At 44.2% G+C, this 14,678-nt stretch overlaps 1 protein-coding gene across 1 annotated transcript in view; it reads left to right on the forward strand.

Moving 5' to 3' along the window:
• PLEKHA8 (pleckstrin homology domain containing A8) overlaps positions 1–6,982 on the forward strand; it is a 31,145-nt gene extending 24,163 nt beyond the window's left edge. Inside the window, exon 14 of the mRNA XM_018909770.3 lies at positions 238–6,982. Coding sequence (XP_018765315.3) covers positions 238–435 — 198 coding nt within the window. The 3' untranslated portion in view covers positions 436–6,982. The remainder of the gene's footprint in view (positions 1–237) is intronic.
• The last annotated feature ends 7,696 nt before the right edge of the window (positions 6,983–14,678 follow it).

Consider the following 14,678-nt stretch of genomic DNA (forward strand, 5'->3'; position numbering starts at 1 on the left):
TGCATCTCTGAAGATATCTTAAACTGGGGATCTACACAAAAATAATAAAAAATTAATATTTTATGAAGTTAACCTCCCTTCTATTTAAAATTCTCAATATATGTATGTACACATGATTAAATGGAAGCTGTGCAGTCTAAATTCAAAGGGGGAAGTCTTAGAAATTTTTCATGGCTTTAATTGTATTTCTTTTCCCATTCTATGTTGCAAATCTAACAGCTTTGTTTCCCCTCCCAGTTAGCTTTAAGGGCAGCTCCAACGTATGAAGATTTTGTGGCAGCTCTGTCTGTAGATGAGTGCGATCCTCAGGAAGAAGCATTTTACAAAGGAATGCAGAGGGACCTCAACATTTACTTACCAGCCATGGAAAAGCAGCTAAATATCTTGGACACTCTCTATGAAGTACATGGTTTGGAGTCAGATGAGGTGGTATAACTACAGCAAGACCACATCTTAAAAATTCAGGGACTGTGTCTGTTAACAAAGATTCCTTCCATTTTGGTTTTGGGACATCATTTCTGTTCATTGTATCTTTTCAGGTGGGAAAGGTGTTGAGTGTTTTGGGGGAAGGGTATGTGTGATTTTTATATTTTCATTGCACTTGTGTTGCATTTAAATGCAGAGGTACTGTCTCTCTTTGGATGATCATTGTGTCCATGATGAATGTTTTGGACTGTTTCTCTTCTACCTGTGCACCTCCTCTTCTCCTCACCTCATAAAGGTAACAGAGCAGAATTTGGCCTTTGCTGCTGTACCTAAGGAGAGACCTGCTCATGCAGCAGAGCTGTTGTGTCACCAGCTGGCACCCAGGCAGGTGCTGCTGCCTCTGACTCTCCCATTTCCTGTGCCCACTCCCTGCCATGGTGTAAGAGGATAGTGAGAGTTATTGATACCCTGGTGGCAGAAAAGAAGGACAGCTTAACACCAGCTTATAATGTGGTGAGTTTGTCCCTCAATTTGGGTTGAAGCTCTTTAATGCAAATAATATATTTGCATGACATAAATATTTATTAAATTAAATAAACATTTTAATCCAAATATTATGGAGAGCTTCACCACAGGTGTATGTGGCTGGTGGTCTGAGTGGCCCCAAGGTCTAGCCTTTGAAACAAGATGTTGTGTTCCCTGACCAGCTTCCAGTACATGCTGTGGCTTCCCTACCATGTAAACCTTGTAGGTTTTAGGGGTTTCTTGAATCAAATTCATGCAAAACTATAATACTTGCTTTTAAGTTGAATAGAGTTAGCAGTTTGAAAAGTAGGTATCATTAAAATCCTTCCTAGACTGTCATTATGGGCAGAAACCTCATGCAAGGGGACATGAGTAAGGTATAGTGGAAGCTAAAATTTGTGATGGAGCTATTAAACATGGGGCCAATTACAAATCTCAAATTTTGAAATTATTTAGAAGTGACTAAAAATTAGGAAAGATTTCCCCCTTTTCCAATTTTGCCAGATAAAAACGTGTTTGTTAGCATTGCTGCTATTAAAAATAATGAAGAGCTTCTTCTGGCTGGTTAGCAACAAAATTTCTAGTTGAATTCTTGACTCCAAAGCATAAGAAGGTCTCTCTGTGTTGACCTAGGGCTTTGGATGGCTTTGTACAAAGAGCTGAGTTTAACTCATGTGCAGGAGTGGTGAAGACTCTGCTAGTGAGGTGCTTAGAATTAGTAAGTTTTCATAAATACAGAAGGCAGTGTTGCCATACTCACAGAAGTAGTGCTGGCTTTTGCTAGGCTAAAACCAGTGTTGTTAGTAAAATGAATGTATTGCAGACCTGCTGCCCTGCATTGCTCTGTGACAGGAGCCTCTGCACAGTGAATACTTGATCCTTTCTAAAGAACCTAGCATTGTGAGCTTTAAGAAAAGCATGTGATACTTGAAGAGAAGGCCAACATCAAACTTAGTGTATAAAGAAAGATACCAAGAATCTAATCAGACATTAATAGAGTCATAGAATATGCTGTGCTGGAAGAGACCCAAGGGGTCAGGATCATCAAGCCCAACTCCTGCTCCTGCACAGGACACCCCAAGAATCCCACCATGTGCCTGAGAGCATTGTCCAAAAGCTACTTGATCTCAGATGGGCTCAGTGACCATTTCCCTGGGGAGCCTCCAGACCCTTCACCATCCTTGTGGCCCTCCTTTGGACATTCTCTGACAGGTTAAATGGGTTTTTTATACTGTGGCACCCAAAACTGCCCCCAGCACTCGAGGTGAGGCCACCCCAGCTCAGAGCAGAGCCGGACAATCCCCTCCCCTGCCCGGCTGGCAGTGCTGTGTCTGCCCCCCCAGGACAGGGCTGGCCCTCTCAGCTGCCAGGGTGCTCCTGACTCAGATTCAGCTTGCCATCAACCAGGACGCCCTGAGCTCTCTGCAGTGCTGCTCTCCAGCATCTCATTCCTGTCTGTGCACACAACCAGGACTGTCCTGTCCCAGGTGCAGAATCTGGCACTTGCCCGTGCTAAACTTCATGATTTGGTGAGTGCCTCTCTCTAATTCTTCAGGGTCTCTCTGCAGGGCCTCTCTGCCCTCAAGAGAATCTCAGTTTAGCTCCTCCCATTTGGTGGTGTTGGCACACTTACTTAGCATCCCTTCCAGTCCTGTGTCCAAGTAATATATGAAGATGTTGAAAAGCACAGGGCCAAGGATGGAACCATTTGGAACTCCACTAGGGACAGGACATCAGCCTGATGAGTCACTACAGCCATTTGTGCCCAACCCATGAGCCAGTTGCTCACTGATCATGTAACGTGGTTATTGAATTGTCCAGAAGGATACTGTGAGAGACAGTGTTGAAAGCTTTGCTGAAGTCCAAAAAGATGACGTCGGCTGGCTTTCCTAGATAATTAAGTGGGCTACCCTGTCATAGAAGGAAATCAGTTTTGACAATCAGGACTTCCCTCTCATGAAGCTGTGCTGACTGTGACCAATGACTGCATTGTCTTTCAGGTGTTTTTCAATACCTCCCAGAATGATCCTTCCCATGATTTTACCTGACACTGAAGTGAGACTGACAGGCCTGTAATTCCAAGGTCCTTCTTCTTCCCCTTCTTGAAAATCGGGACAATGCTTGCCAGCTTCCAGTCAGCTGGGATCTCTCCAGGTTCCCAGGAGACTGTTTAAATAGTGTGACTTCTTACTCTTCTCTGAGTTTTACTCATCTGTAGTTCCTAGGTACTCAAGAGGGATCAGAAGGAATCAGGTTTTAGTTTTGTGGATTTTCTTAAATTAAGTATGTGTGTGAGTACAAAGTTGAAACTTTTGACCAAAGCTCTATTCAATTATTTCACTACTCACAGTGCTAAAAATGAAGCTCAGAGCTTTTGGAATTTGGTTGTCTGCAACTTCTAAGCATGAATCCAAAGAAACCACCCCTGTAGGAGAACAACCAACTTTTCACCCTGTGTGGTTTCCTCATGTTCTGTGGGAAACTTCACTGTAACAGTTTTTAGCTGAATGGTCTGGAAAGAAGACCACATTTCCACACAATATCAGCTAGGTTATGTGAAGATCAGGAAGAGATCCTTCTTCTCTAGAAATTAGCTGTCAGATCATGAAAAAAAATTGAATTCTTTTTTGCCCTAGGTTTTTCCAGTAGTAGGAAAGTATATTCAGATCAGAGTGTTTGGGGGTATTTTTGGGGTTTCCGTTTTGTTTTGGTTTGTTTTTTAACTAGGAGGAGAACCACTAGTTTGTTGGGTGTGCATCAGATGCAAAATTTGTTTCAAAAAGTCAGGAGGCTTTATTTTGTAGGCAAGGAGCAGCTTCATTGGGCCACTAGCTCCAGTTACTAAGTTCTACCATTCTTCTGTCATCCAACGAGCAAGGAGAGTGTTCCACATTACTTATTCTCTAATCAGCATGGCATCCTGCCTCAGAGCAGGCTTTCTCATCTTACTGTTTTGTGTAAAGTTGTTTTTTCTGAACTCTGGAATTGGTGCTTGAGAACGTTTTCAGGAGACCCCTCTGTGCTTGTTGTTACACAGGGGCCTTGCAGAGAATGAATTGAGCAAGGTCTCCTTGCCTTCAAAACTTGCACTTCTCCATGCACTGCTCTTGCAGGGCGTTGAGCACTTCTAAGACTTCTGAATGCTATCTCTGCAGTCAAACCACCACTGAGAAGGAAACCCATGGAGCATGTTGCAGAGCTGAGCTCCAAGTTACACTTCTCAGGATGTAGTAGGCCATGGCCCAGTGGAAGCAAATGCACTGGTGGACAACTCACTGTCTTTTTCTGTGGTGTCAGTTTGGCAAGCAGAGAGGATGGCATTAGAATTATTGCAGAGAACAAGCAACTAATTTTTGGCCTTCAAATTTAGAATTGGAGAGAAGGTCGGTGTTTTCTGTTTCATCTCTTTGGTTTGTTGATTGGTTAGAGTTCTTTTCTTTGTTGTGTTTTTTTTAATGGCTGACATTTATGAACAACTGACCTGCACACTGATAGACATCCACATGACTCTCAGATAACAGCACCCTGGCTCTCTATACTTCACCTGAACTGCTTTGCTTTCTTGAGTTGTGCTAGTCTGAAGTTTTGCATCCCTTTTCTTTAGAAATGCTTTTGGCTGTTTCCTTCAGTGTCTGACAGTTGTATATTCTCAGGGATTTTACTTACCCAAGGTGAAATAAGAGTAATCACAGCCTTACTCTAGGGGGGAGTAAGGCTGCTTTTTGTGAAGTTAGTATAGCTGAGTGTAGAAGTCTGATACAGCATGTGAGACAGGCAGTGTCTGTACAGTGTGCATCCTTGCTGAGACATGGTAAATTCCAAAGCAATCTGATAGAAGTGCTATGTAGTACTGAATAATTGCAGTCAGCATATTTGAATAGAGATCATGAACACATCTTTGTTGTATAATGGCATTGACATTAGAGCAGAGCTCTCAATTTCCGTTGAGTTCTGCTTAGCAATCGGATACTCTTATTTCTTTTATTTATTTTGTGATTTTTTTAATGTGTTCTTTTTTAAACAAGCTGTGTTCTGGAGTCCTCTCTGCTATTCAAAATCACCATAGTTAGTTCCATGTTGAAGTTTTGTGACATTACAATTGTAGAATACGAACTGCATACTCAAGTGCTTTAGTGTAAACATAATGAGTCATTGAAAGATCCCATCTTGACCCTGTTGTGCTGTGGATCTCCCTTTAACAGATGCATTTAAAGTTAAGGGCCATGTACCTTCACTTGAAAGCTTTTTGTAAAGCATCATCAGGATTTAATTTACAGCTGTTTGCTTTTGAAATCTTTCCTAGTTTGAAAAGTGTTGCTTAGTTGGTTGGACATGTAAAAAGTATGCCCAAAATCTGCACCAGGTGTTTGCAGCCTGCTTTGGCAAAGGGGTGTGGGCCATTATAGAAAAAAGTGCTACATATGTCCATATGCAGTACCTACTGCACCCTTTCTTTTCATTGTCACTTCAGCTTTTGTGAAAACCTTTAGGGAAGCTTAAACTGCCTTTCAGACACCAGAAAAGATCATTAGCCTGTTCCTACCTGGCTGTCTTGACCTTTTTCCCCACCTGGTCTTTCCTTTCTATCCATTGTCATCTGCTTTGTGAAAGCTGTTGCTGTCAGAGCAAAGCCGGATGTTTTATAAGGCATGCAAATATAAACTCAGATATTCAGAAATGAATTCTTTGGCAGGCGGTGTAAATTGGGGCATTTCAGACTTGGATGTTCTGCCTCATAGGAATGAAAGCACAAAGTTTTTTGGTTTTGTTGTTTTATTTTGTTGTTTTAGTTAGTACTTATTTCTCTCCTCTTGCCTGCATAGCACAGATAACAAAACAGAACAGAAAAAGCAGTGTGAAATAACGGAATTCATGCCTTGTTGATGCCTTCAGTAGCCCCCTGGTGAACAAACCCTGCAAACTTCTGCTTGCTCCAAGCAATATAAAACCTCCCTTGTGCAGGAGGGGTGTCATAGTGCACTTACTGCCTCTGAGCAAACCCAGGCCATAGCTGATCCTGCTCACAGTTGACACAAGGATTAAAGCACTTGCTTTGAAGTTATGACATAGGGATATGCTTCACTTACACACACGTGCACCATGCCACTGGCATGCAGTTCTTCAAAAAGCAGTCTTAGATTGTCATTTTTAATATCCCTTTCTTGGTGTACCCACATATTTTGGGTATGCTAAGGCTGGATTTTTTGAATAGGAAACTTCTTATTTTCATTTCCTTATTTCTGCTTAACATTAAGTATGTCAACTTCCTTTTGCATTTCAGCATTCAAGGTGTCCAAAAGTTATTGATTCCTTTATTCAAAGCCATGTTGAAAGTTTGAGATTTATGTCTACTTGAAACTAAATGAGTAAATTGCATCCCAGAATACAATAATTAAACTGAAAACCAAGGCAGCTTGCTTTTATTTTTTCCTTTCCTATTTTCTTTTTTTCAAGCCAGTTTTTGGGCATACATTTTTATCAATGTCAAACTAAGCTTAATGTAAGCCTTACTTTGCATATTTAAACATATACGTGCTGAAATATATTTCAAGATGAAGAGAAGGTATATTGCCTCACACTTTAAATTTACTGAATTCTAAGGGCTTGTTCGTGCCCCCCAAATCACCTCACTCAGTGTAAGCTTTGCACAAAGTGTGCTGTCATAAGCAGTTCAGTCTGAAATACTCTGAAGTTTCCAGTCTGCATCATCTCTCAAATCATACAGCGTCTGTCTTTTCTTTTGGAGCGTTTTTAAGACTTTGACAGACTTTTATATTATTTCATTATAATAAACTTATTTTAAATAAGCATGTTTTTAAACCTCCTTTTCTCCTTGCATGGATTTTGTTTCTTTTATTACAATATAGGGCCTAAAGTGCTCTTCAGGACTCCATTTGTTATGGTTACTGTGTGAACAGTTGAAACCAGTATGTTTCTGGTTGACAGAAACTGCCTGTATGTATCTTTGTATGAAGAATGTTAACACACATGAAGCCTGTTCAGACTGTGAGAATAAAAGCTGTGTCTGGCACATGGTTGTGGGTCCTTGGCCAGTGTAAATATGGGAAGATTGTAGTTACAAAACCCAGCCGGGTAGGGGGAGAGGAATTTGTATTTTCAAATTACATGTATTATTTGTCTTTGGCCTTGAATCTCTTCCATAGAGGTTTCAAAAATTTCAGCAACTCCTGTGTGGTCCTATTGAGATGCAGGTAAGGACTGGCACTCCTTAACCAGGGTGGAACATATCTCTATCCTCTCCCTTTTCTTTTTTCATCTGAAGACACCATGGACCTGACAGCAGATCTGTGATGCCCAGTCATGTCACTCTAGCAAGGGCAAGTCCCCCTGTTTAATGGCAACAACCACGCAGAGAGCTGGGCTGTGGCAGAGGCATTTTCTCACCAGCCCTGGTAGGGGGTGGGGTGCACATATCCTATTGCAGCAGCATTGCTCAGCCAGAGCTGCTCTCTCCCATGGGATTCAGGAGATTCTGAACCCTTCTAATTGCAGCTGGCCCCAGAGCATCATCCTTGCAAAGGCCAGGAGTTGTATTTGCTTCAGCAGGAGCTGAGCATGAGTTGTCAGTCCCTTCTGCAAACTGCCTCATTCTCCTGAGCAGCCAAACACAGACCAGCACCCCTGCACAGACTTGTTCTGGTAGAAATCCCACGCACAAAAAGATACCTCCCAGGCAAGTGTCACCTCACTGCAACTTCTGCTGATTAGAAAAGTCCATCTGTTGCTGTTACAGGATCCCAGATGAACTGCACAAAGAGACCCAGCTTTGACAGTTTGCCATATTTGTTAGTAAAGGTCAGGGCATGTGATGCTGGCTGCTAAATTCCTGTCCTTGCAGGAATCTAGATCCATGGTTCAAAATAAGAAATTGGTGTGCTGCGCTAGGAACATCCAGGTGCTGATGTTAAACTGGGAATGTCTAAGAGGACATATCAGATTCCATAATAACCAAAATATACTTAAACATTCTTTTTCTTAGGGTTCATGTGTATGGATAAAAACTGTGGTTTCTGATTTTAAGAGGGAAAAACGGTGCAAGCTCACAGCACCAAAGCTATGACCAATGCAACAGGGCAGAGTGCAGCCTTCAGTGGGCTGGTTTCCTTTTTAGCTCAGCTGGAAACCCTGCCTACTCTGCAGGCAGCATGGGGCTGGCATGCAGTTTTGCTGACCTCTAGGAAATAAAAAGCTATTGAAATGCACAGTATGAGACCATAGTTCAGCACTACAGCAAAACCGGGAGTACAGGTTTTAAACATCAGTTTAACACATTTATGCAAAGTTGTTCCCTGAATTTTCGCCATGGAAAGAAAAGTTTTATCATTTGAGAACTGACAGAGTAAGAATCAAGCACAAATACCAGGACTGAGAGGAGGAATTGCAGGAGATGCTGCAGTTCACCAGACATTGGTGCAAGCAAGCTAAGTGTCTGTCTATTGAAATGCTTTTGTCCAAGATGTCACCATATGTTTTTTCCTTATATTTCAATACATTGACCCAAATATATTTCTTAATGAACAGATATTTATTCCACTCCTCCTGTGTCTAACACAAGATTTTAGACTTGTTTCTTGTGTGTTGCAAAAAAAAAACCAAACAAACAAAAAAAAAAAAAAAAAACCCAAACAAAATGAGCCTTAGGAAGTTTCCAGCTTTTCCAGCTTCCCTGCCCCTGTGAGGGGGTGATTCTCAGAGCTACACTGCTGGCACTACAGGCTCAAGCCCCAACTTTGGGGATTAGGGAAGAAGGCTTTTTCAGCTTTTGTTTTGTTCTGGCATTTCCCTAGCCTTCACCTTTTACCAGCCTGTATTTTTTTGCTGGTGTCCTAGCTTGCAAGGTCTGGTAAAATTTCTCCAGGGTCTTTCATTGTTTACCCATGACTAGGGAGGTGTCACCCTGAGTGCAGGAGTTCTGCCTGCAGCAGGAGAAGCTGAAATTGGTGACACAGCCTTCCAGAGCTGTCAGCAAGGAGCCTCACTAAGATGCTGCTTCCCCAGGGGTTGCTGGTGCCAACCAGCAGTGTTTGGCTGCTTTCTCTGCCTGTACCTCACTGCTTTCAGCAAGATCCACTGGTGTGTGGCCTGAGCAAAGCCTTACAGCAACGCCAAAGAGAGAACAGCTCCCTGTTTTCCCAAAATCAAACAGGTCTGAGACTCTGAAATGCATTTTGCATCAATTTGTTTGTACCAGGGCTCCTGCTCCAGCTATGGCTCTCTGCCAAAATAACTTCCAATCCCTTTAGCATTTGTTTCTAGTGCTGGTATCACCAGCTCATCTGTAGTCTTCAGAGATCAGATGTGCTTCACATAGTTTCCTATAGGTCATAGCTTTCCACTTGCTGTCATGCTTAGCAGCTGGACCCAAGCTCTTGGTGCAGGCAGAAGGAGCTGGGCAGTGCCACCTCTGCTGCTCTGCTGCCCCTTGCCCACCTTGCTCTCTCCCAGCTGTGACATTGCATCTGTGGCCTCAGGTGCTCGAGCCCAGTGCTCCGTGTAGCACCCAAGGAAGCAGCAGCTTTCCCAGTCCAACTGAGCAGCTCTGCCCCATGAGCAGGGCATGGCTGGGTGCAGCAGGGTGCTGTGGATGGCTGTGAAGCCTGTGCCACTCTGAGCCCTGGGGCAGCTGGGAGAGGCTTGCTTGCCAAAAACCCCTCACCAAGAGCAAGAGGCCTGCTCTGCCTCACAGCTTCGTTCTGTGCTCCTGGCTGTGGTGTGAGGCGCTGACAGTTCTGCCCCAGCAGATGTGCCAGCCGGGCACAGGAACCTTCTTTCACGTGCTCCTCTCCTTGTCAGGATGTTCTGAACATCCCAGTCACTCAGGGGACCATGCCAGGACATTTCATTATTTATTTTCTTCAGTCCAACTTACTAAATTCCCTTTCCTTCCCCACGAGTCTTTTAAGGGTCTATATTTTGTCACCTTCCATCAACAGTGCGCTCTCAGAGTATAGTCACTGTTACTTATCCCCACCTCACACTTCATCAGTCACCTTGAGCAGGCTGCTCTGGCCTGGGGCTCAATCCAGCCCCTGAACAGAATCTGGGGAAAACCCTGGGCTATTTCAAAGCACTTGGACATTCTTCTTGTCAGCCAGCCCAGAAGTTTCTTCATATAGCACTTTGTTTACTTATGTAAGTCTTGTGCGGAGAGTTCATATATCCAGACTACGCTCCTTCTGAAATAGGACTCCCTCCTGTCCAAGCTCTTCCGCTTTGGATAAAGTAATTAAATATTAATTTACATTTTCTTAGCCCTACATCATCCAGCAATGTTCCCAGCCTGTGAATATGTAGCTGTTATCCATCCAGGGAGAGGATTTATCTGTCCACAATCACATGTTTTTTGTCTACTAGCCATCTCAAATGGAGCTCTCCTTTCTTTTCTATTGATGGAGATGTCTAAGAACACATAAAACCAGGATATTCCTACACCAATGGAACTTTTCAAAAATAGCTGTTTGTTATCACCTTTTTATTAAAACAGAAATAGACAAAAAAAAATTTTGCTGAGGGAATCTTGCCCTAAAGAAGTTTCTTCAAAGTTTAGTGGAACCACAGCAGGGTCTGGAAAGCTCTGTTTATAAATAAATATAGGACATATATAACCACATTGGTAAATTACAGCTGATAGGCCTGTGTCCCTCAGCCTCAGTTGAGCCACAGGTGTTGAGGTTGTGGGGGGAACTCCTTCCACTCCCAAACCCTGATGCAATTCATCTGCTGTGGTTACAGCAGAAATTAAGAAGTCATCAGCCTTCACATAAAGATGTGCTCACCAAGAAGACCACCCTGCTGGGAAATGTGGATGTGAGTGTTGCAAGCAAAGAAAGGAACTAGAGCCACTGGGCATCACCCCACCGTGCTGCTGAAACCCCCCCACGGCCTTCTGGTGGCTTTGGCAGGAAGTTTTAGCTCTCTGTACCCTGCAGCTGGAGCCCTGCCATCCTCAGGGCTGCAGAATACAGGGGCAGTACTGGTAGAGAGAGCAGGGGAGTGCCCTTGCAAACAGCATGACAGATACTTGATTGCTGAATACAGGAGGAATAAACACATTATTTGCACATCCTTAGGGTTCTCTTCTTTGCCAGTACCCAGTACAAACCCTCTGATGTGAAGCTATTTATTCCATTTATTCCATAGGCAGTTTAATCATCCCTGCCACGTGGTTACTCCCTGACAAACCTACAGGACATAATTGCTCATCAAATAATGTCATAGTGTGGAGCAGAGGACAAACATTTGACATCTTGAAGTTAGCACAACAGCTCAGTCTCAGGCAGCATAAGGCAGAGCTTGCTGACCCCAGGCAGCAACAGGTACAGCTCTCAGAGCTTTATTTAGAAGCTGTAATCCCACAACCTTTCACGCCAGATATTGTCTTCCTCAAAAAGTCCTGGCACAGAGTGAGCCTCTCTGCCCTTCCCTGCACCCACCAAGGCCAGCAGCATTGCTAGCTTTTCCCACTGGTCCCATGCTTCTGCCTTGGGGCTGTGCTGGGTTTGACAACCAACCTCTGCTCAAATGACACATAACAGTAACTTGTCACTACAGCCACCACGTGGTTTATGATGGTTTATCTGAACCTACTGGGGCACCACAGTTTACACCCAGCCTTTCATTGTATTTCACAACCCTCTGTAGATCCTGGCCACAGTATACACATTTCAACCAGCCAGTTCTGTACAGTTCAGTTGCCTGAACTATTCTGTTTCTCACTTCTCATCAGTCATCCTCCCCTTTAAATCTGCTAACAAGTCAAAATCTGAGCAGTCCTCAATGTTCTCTTTCTTGGCACATCCTGTTCTCAGAGCAGTGCTAGTGCCAGGCAGGTAAAATGTCAAACCCAGCGGAAATGTGTAAAATAAATTTACATTGCTGTGAAAGCATCAGGGTTGCCAGGCTCCTCTATATCCCCATTTGTCCATCAAAGAACCTCTGAGAGGAAGGCATGGGAAGCAGCAAACATAACCTGCCCCAGATGTCTGACTGGCTCAGCAAAGCCTCTCCCAACTCATGCATGATGAGTTTCATGGGGCTACTGAAATGGGCGAGGCAGGGAGCAATGGTAGCTCTTCACTTCCAACAAAATTAGTCACCTAAGAGTTTCTGGGATCCCACAAAGGGTTTGGGGAACAGATGGAGTTCTCAAGCAGTTCTCTCCTTGCTCCACTAAATTGGGGGTGCTCTGGTTGGGAAGGCAAAGGAAAGTAAGTGTTACATGCCTGCTTTTCCATGGTGTAAGTCAGCACTCTGAGGTGGCTCAGTGGGAAATTCCACTGGGTGTCTCTTCCTCCCAGGAGGGTGACAGTGAATAACCATCAATACCCACTCCCCTGTTTACCCTACAGAAGATGCTACAGACCCTGACAGGGCTCTGACTGCTCTTCAAGATAAAATCTGAAAGCTTCCTCCACACCTGGCACAAGGGTCAAAGACACCTTGCCACGGGCTTGAATTTAATGCTGATGTCAGTTTATTCCCTCATTAAATGGTGACACTTTACACCGGCTAAGAGAGGGTGATCAGTTGCCAAGTTGCTAAATATACTAAACATGCTGCTGTGTGAGTAGGTTAATGTTACCTCCTCTTCCTCCTGGCTGATTTATTGTGCCATTAACTCAGATTCCTGCTCTGTGGAACGTCTGTGTTTGTGTTATGGCAGACCAGCAAGGCAGGCTCCCAGCTGCGCCTGCAGAACAGCTCAGGGAGTGCTTTGTCCTTCCCTGTGTCCTGCAGGAGATACCACCAGCAGCATTAGCCCTGGGAACAGCATTGCAGGCAGAACACGAGATGCTCTGGTGCATGTGGCAGCATGAGGCCCCTTCCCAGCTCAGCCACACTGGCCAGAGTGGCTCCTGCTCCATGCAATGCCCTGCTGCACCCCTTGCCTTTGCTGTCAGTGGCTTTGCAGGATTCAGCTCCACCATTCTCCTTCCACTCCTTTCCAAAGAAAATCCTGGGCAGCACTCCATGCAGGAGGGCCACTTGCTCAGCTGTGTGTGGGAAGGGTGCAGCAAAATATGTCTGCTTAAACCCTCTTCTCTGTCACTGGAGAAGATTATGCATCCAAACTGGACCCTCCCTCAGACGCTCAGGGAAACTGTCAGAGTGAATTAAAAGCTGTAAAAGGCCAGGGCTATAACTCAGTGCCTTTTAAGTGCCAAGATTTTGCCAGGGATGGAGAGAGGGAAGTAGCCACTAATGTAATTTCCATCAGTACCCTCCTCTAATATAATTTGGCCTGACCATCCTTTCAAATGCTGCCTTCCCTGGCTGGGCTGGTTCAGGGCCATCCTCCTAAATGCCCCAGTAATTACTGATGCAATGAAAGCATGTGCCCAGGCTTTGCTCCGGCCTTTTTGGCCCTGGAGTGACACCAGCTTTCTGCATAGAGCACATCGCTGGGCATCTACCTGGACATATTAATATTGAGGGGAGTTTTCACTGACTATGTTCATTAAAGACACAATGGCTCATTTGCTTAGGCTTTGCTCCTTTTCTCTCTTTGGTTAAGGCCTGACAGTGCTCTAATGGTCTGCAAGTTGTATGGTCTCTTACCAGATTAATCAGCATCAGTTACTCTGATCCAAATTCCTGATCTAAATTTTGCATTCACCTGTTGCCTGTCCTTTAGGCAGTACCTTGTGCTGCCTGTAGCAGAGTTCAATAGCCCATTATTCTGTGCTTTCCTTGCAAGGAAATGGTTTCCTGGGAAGAGACCCTTGCTTTGCCATTTCCATCTCCTTAGGCAAAAGCTATCAGAGAGAGAAATTGAAAGTCTTTGAGAAAGTGCTCTCATTGCCTCACCTTTTGTGAATTAAAATGTCAATTTTCCAACAGCTCTTTAAACATCTCCTTGCAGCATTGTGCGTGAAAGATTTAAATATCAGCAAAGAACCACAGCACAGAAGTGATTAACTTATCTTGGGTTTATTTTGGTCATCTTTTTAAAATACATCTCCTGATTGCATGTGGCAGCCAAATGTATTGAATTGTCCCCAAATGCAGCTAAGTGGGGACTTGCTACTGTTAATCTTCATAAAGAGCTGGTGCTCAAGAACAGTTCTTGGAGACCTGCAGTTTAAGGATAACCACCAATCCCCCCTCTCCTTGTACAAATGGGTGGGGCTGAAGTGGGAAATGCATCCTACAATTTTTAGAAGGTAAGGACCGTGACCAAGGGGCTTTGCTGTGACATATGGCAGGGCTGCCACAAGCAGAAGATGTTAGAAGAGGGATGGTGTGAGAGACTGAAAGAGAAGCTGATGAAACCCAGCAGAGCAGCAAGGGTGTTGCAGAGTTTTCAGGAGGTTACAAAGAATATGAACTTTGGTGTCTTTAGAGGAACTAAGAAGAAAGAAAGAAGGAGACGAGGGGCATGGCCAGATTTATGGGCAAGGACAGACTTGACAGCTATGATTTTGAGCACTTTGAAGGGAAGGGAGAAACGACCTAGGCATTTGGGTGCCAGAGAGGTGTCACAGAAGCTGAGCTTCTAGAAAGAACAGGCAGAAATAGACTCATTTATTCTGTCTGTCAATACACTTCCTTTTCCCCTGGGGAAAGGAAGGACAGCCCTTCTCTGGAGCTCCCTGTTATACACAAAAAGCCTTGGCACAACAGACTCCCAGGCTGCAAGGCAGGACCCTCTTCTGGAAGCAGGCAGGACCCTCTTCCCAAAGCCTGCGTGCCAGTTTCCAGGAGTG

The sequence above is a fragment of the Serinus canaria genome, chromosome 2, assembly GCF_022539315.1.
Source record: "Serinus canaria isolate serCan28SL12 chromosome 2, serCan2020, whole genome shotgun sequence".
NCBI classification, from domain to species: domain Eukaryota; kingdom Metazoa; phylum Chordata; class Aves; order Passeriformes; family Fringillidae; genus Serinus; species Serinus canaria.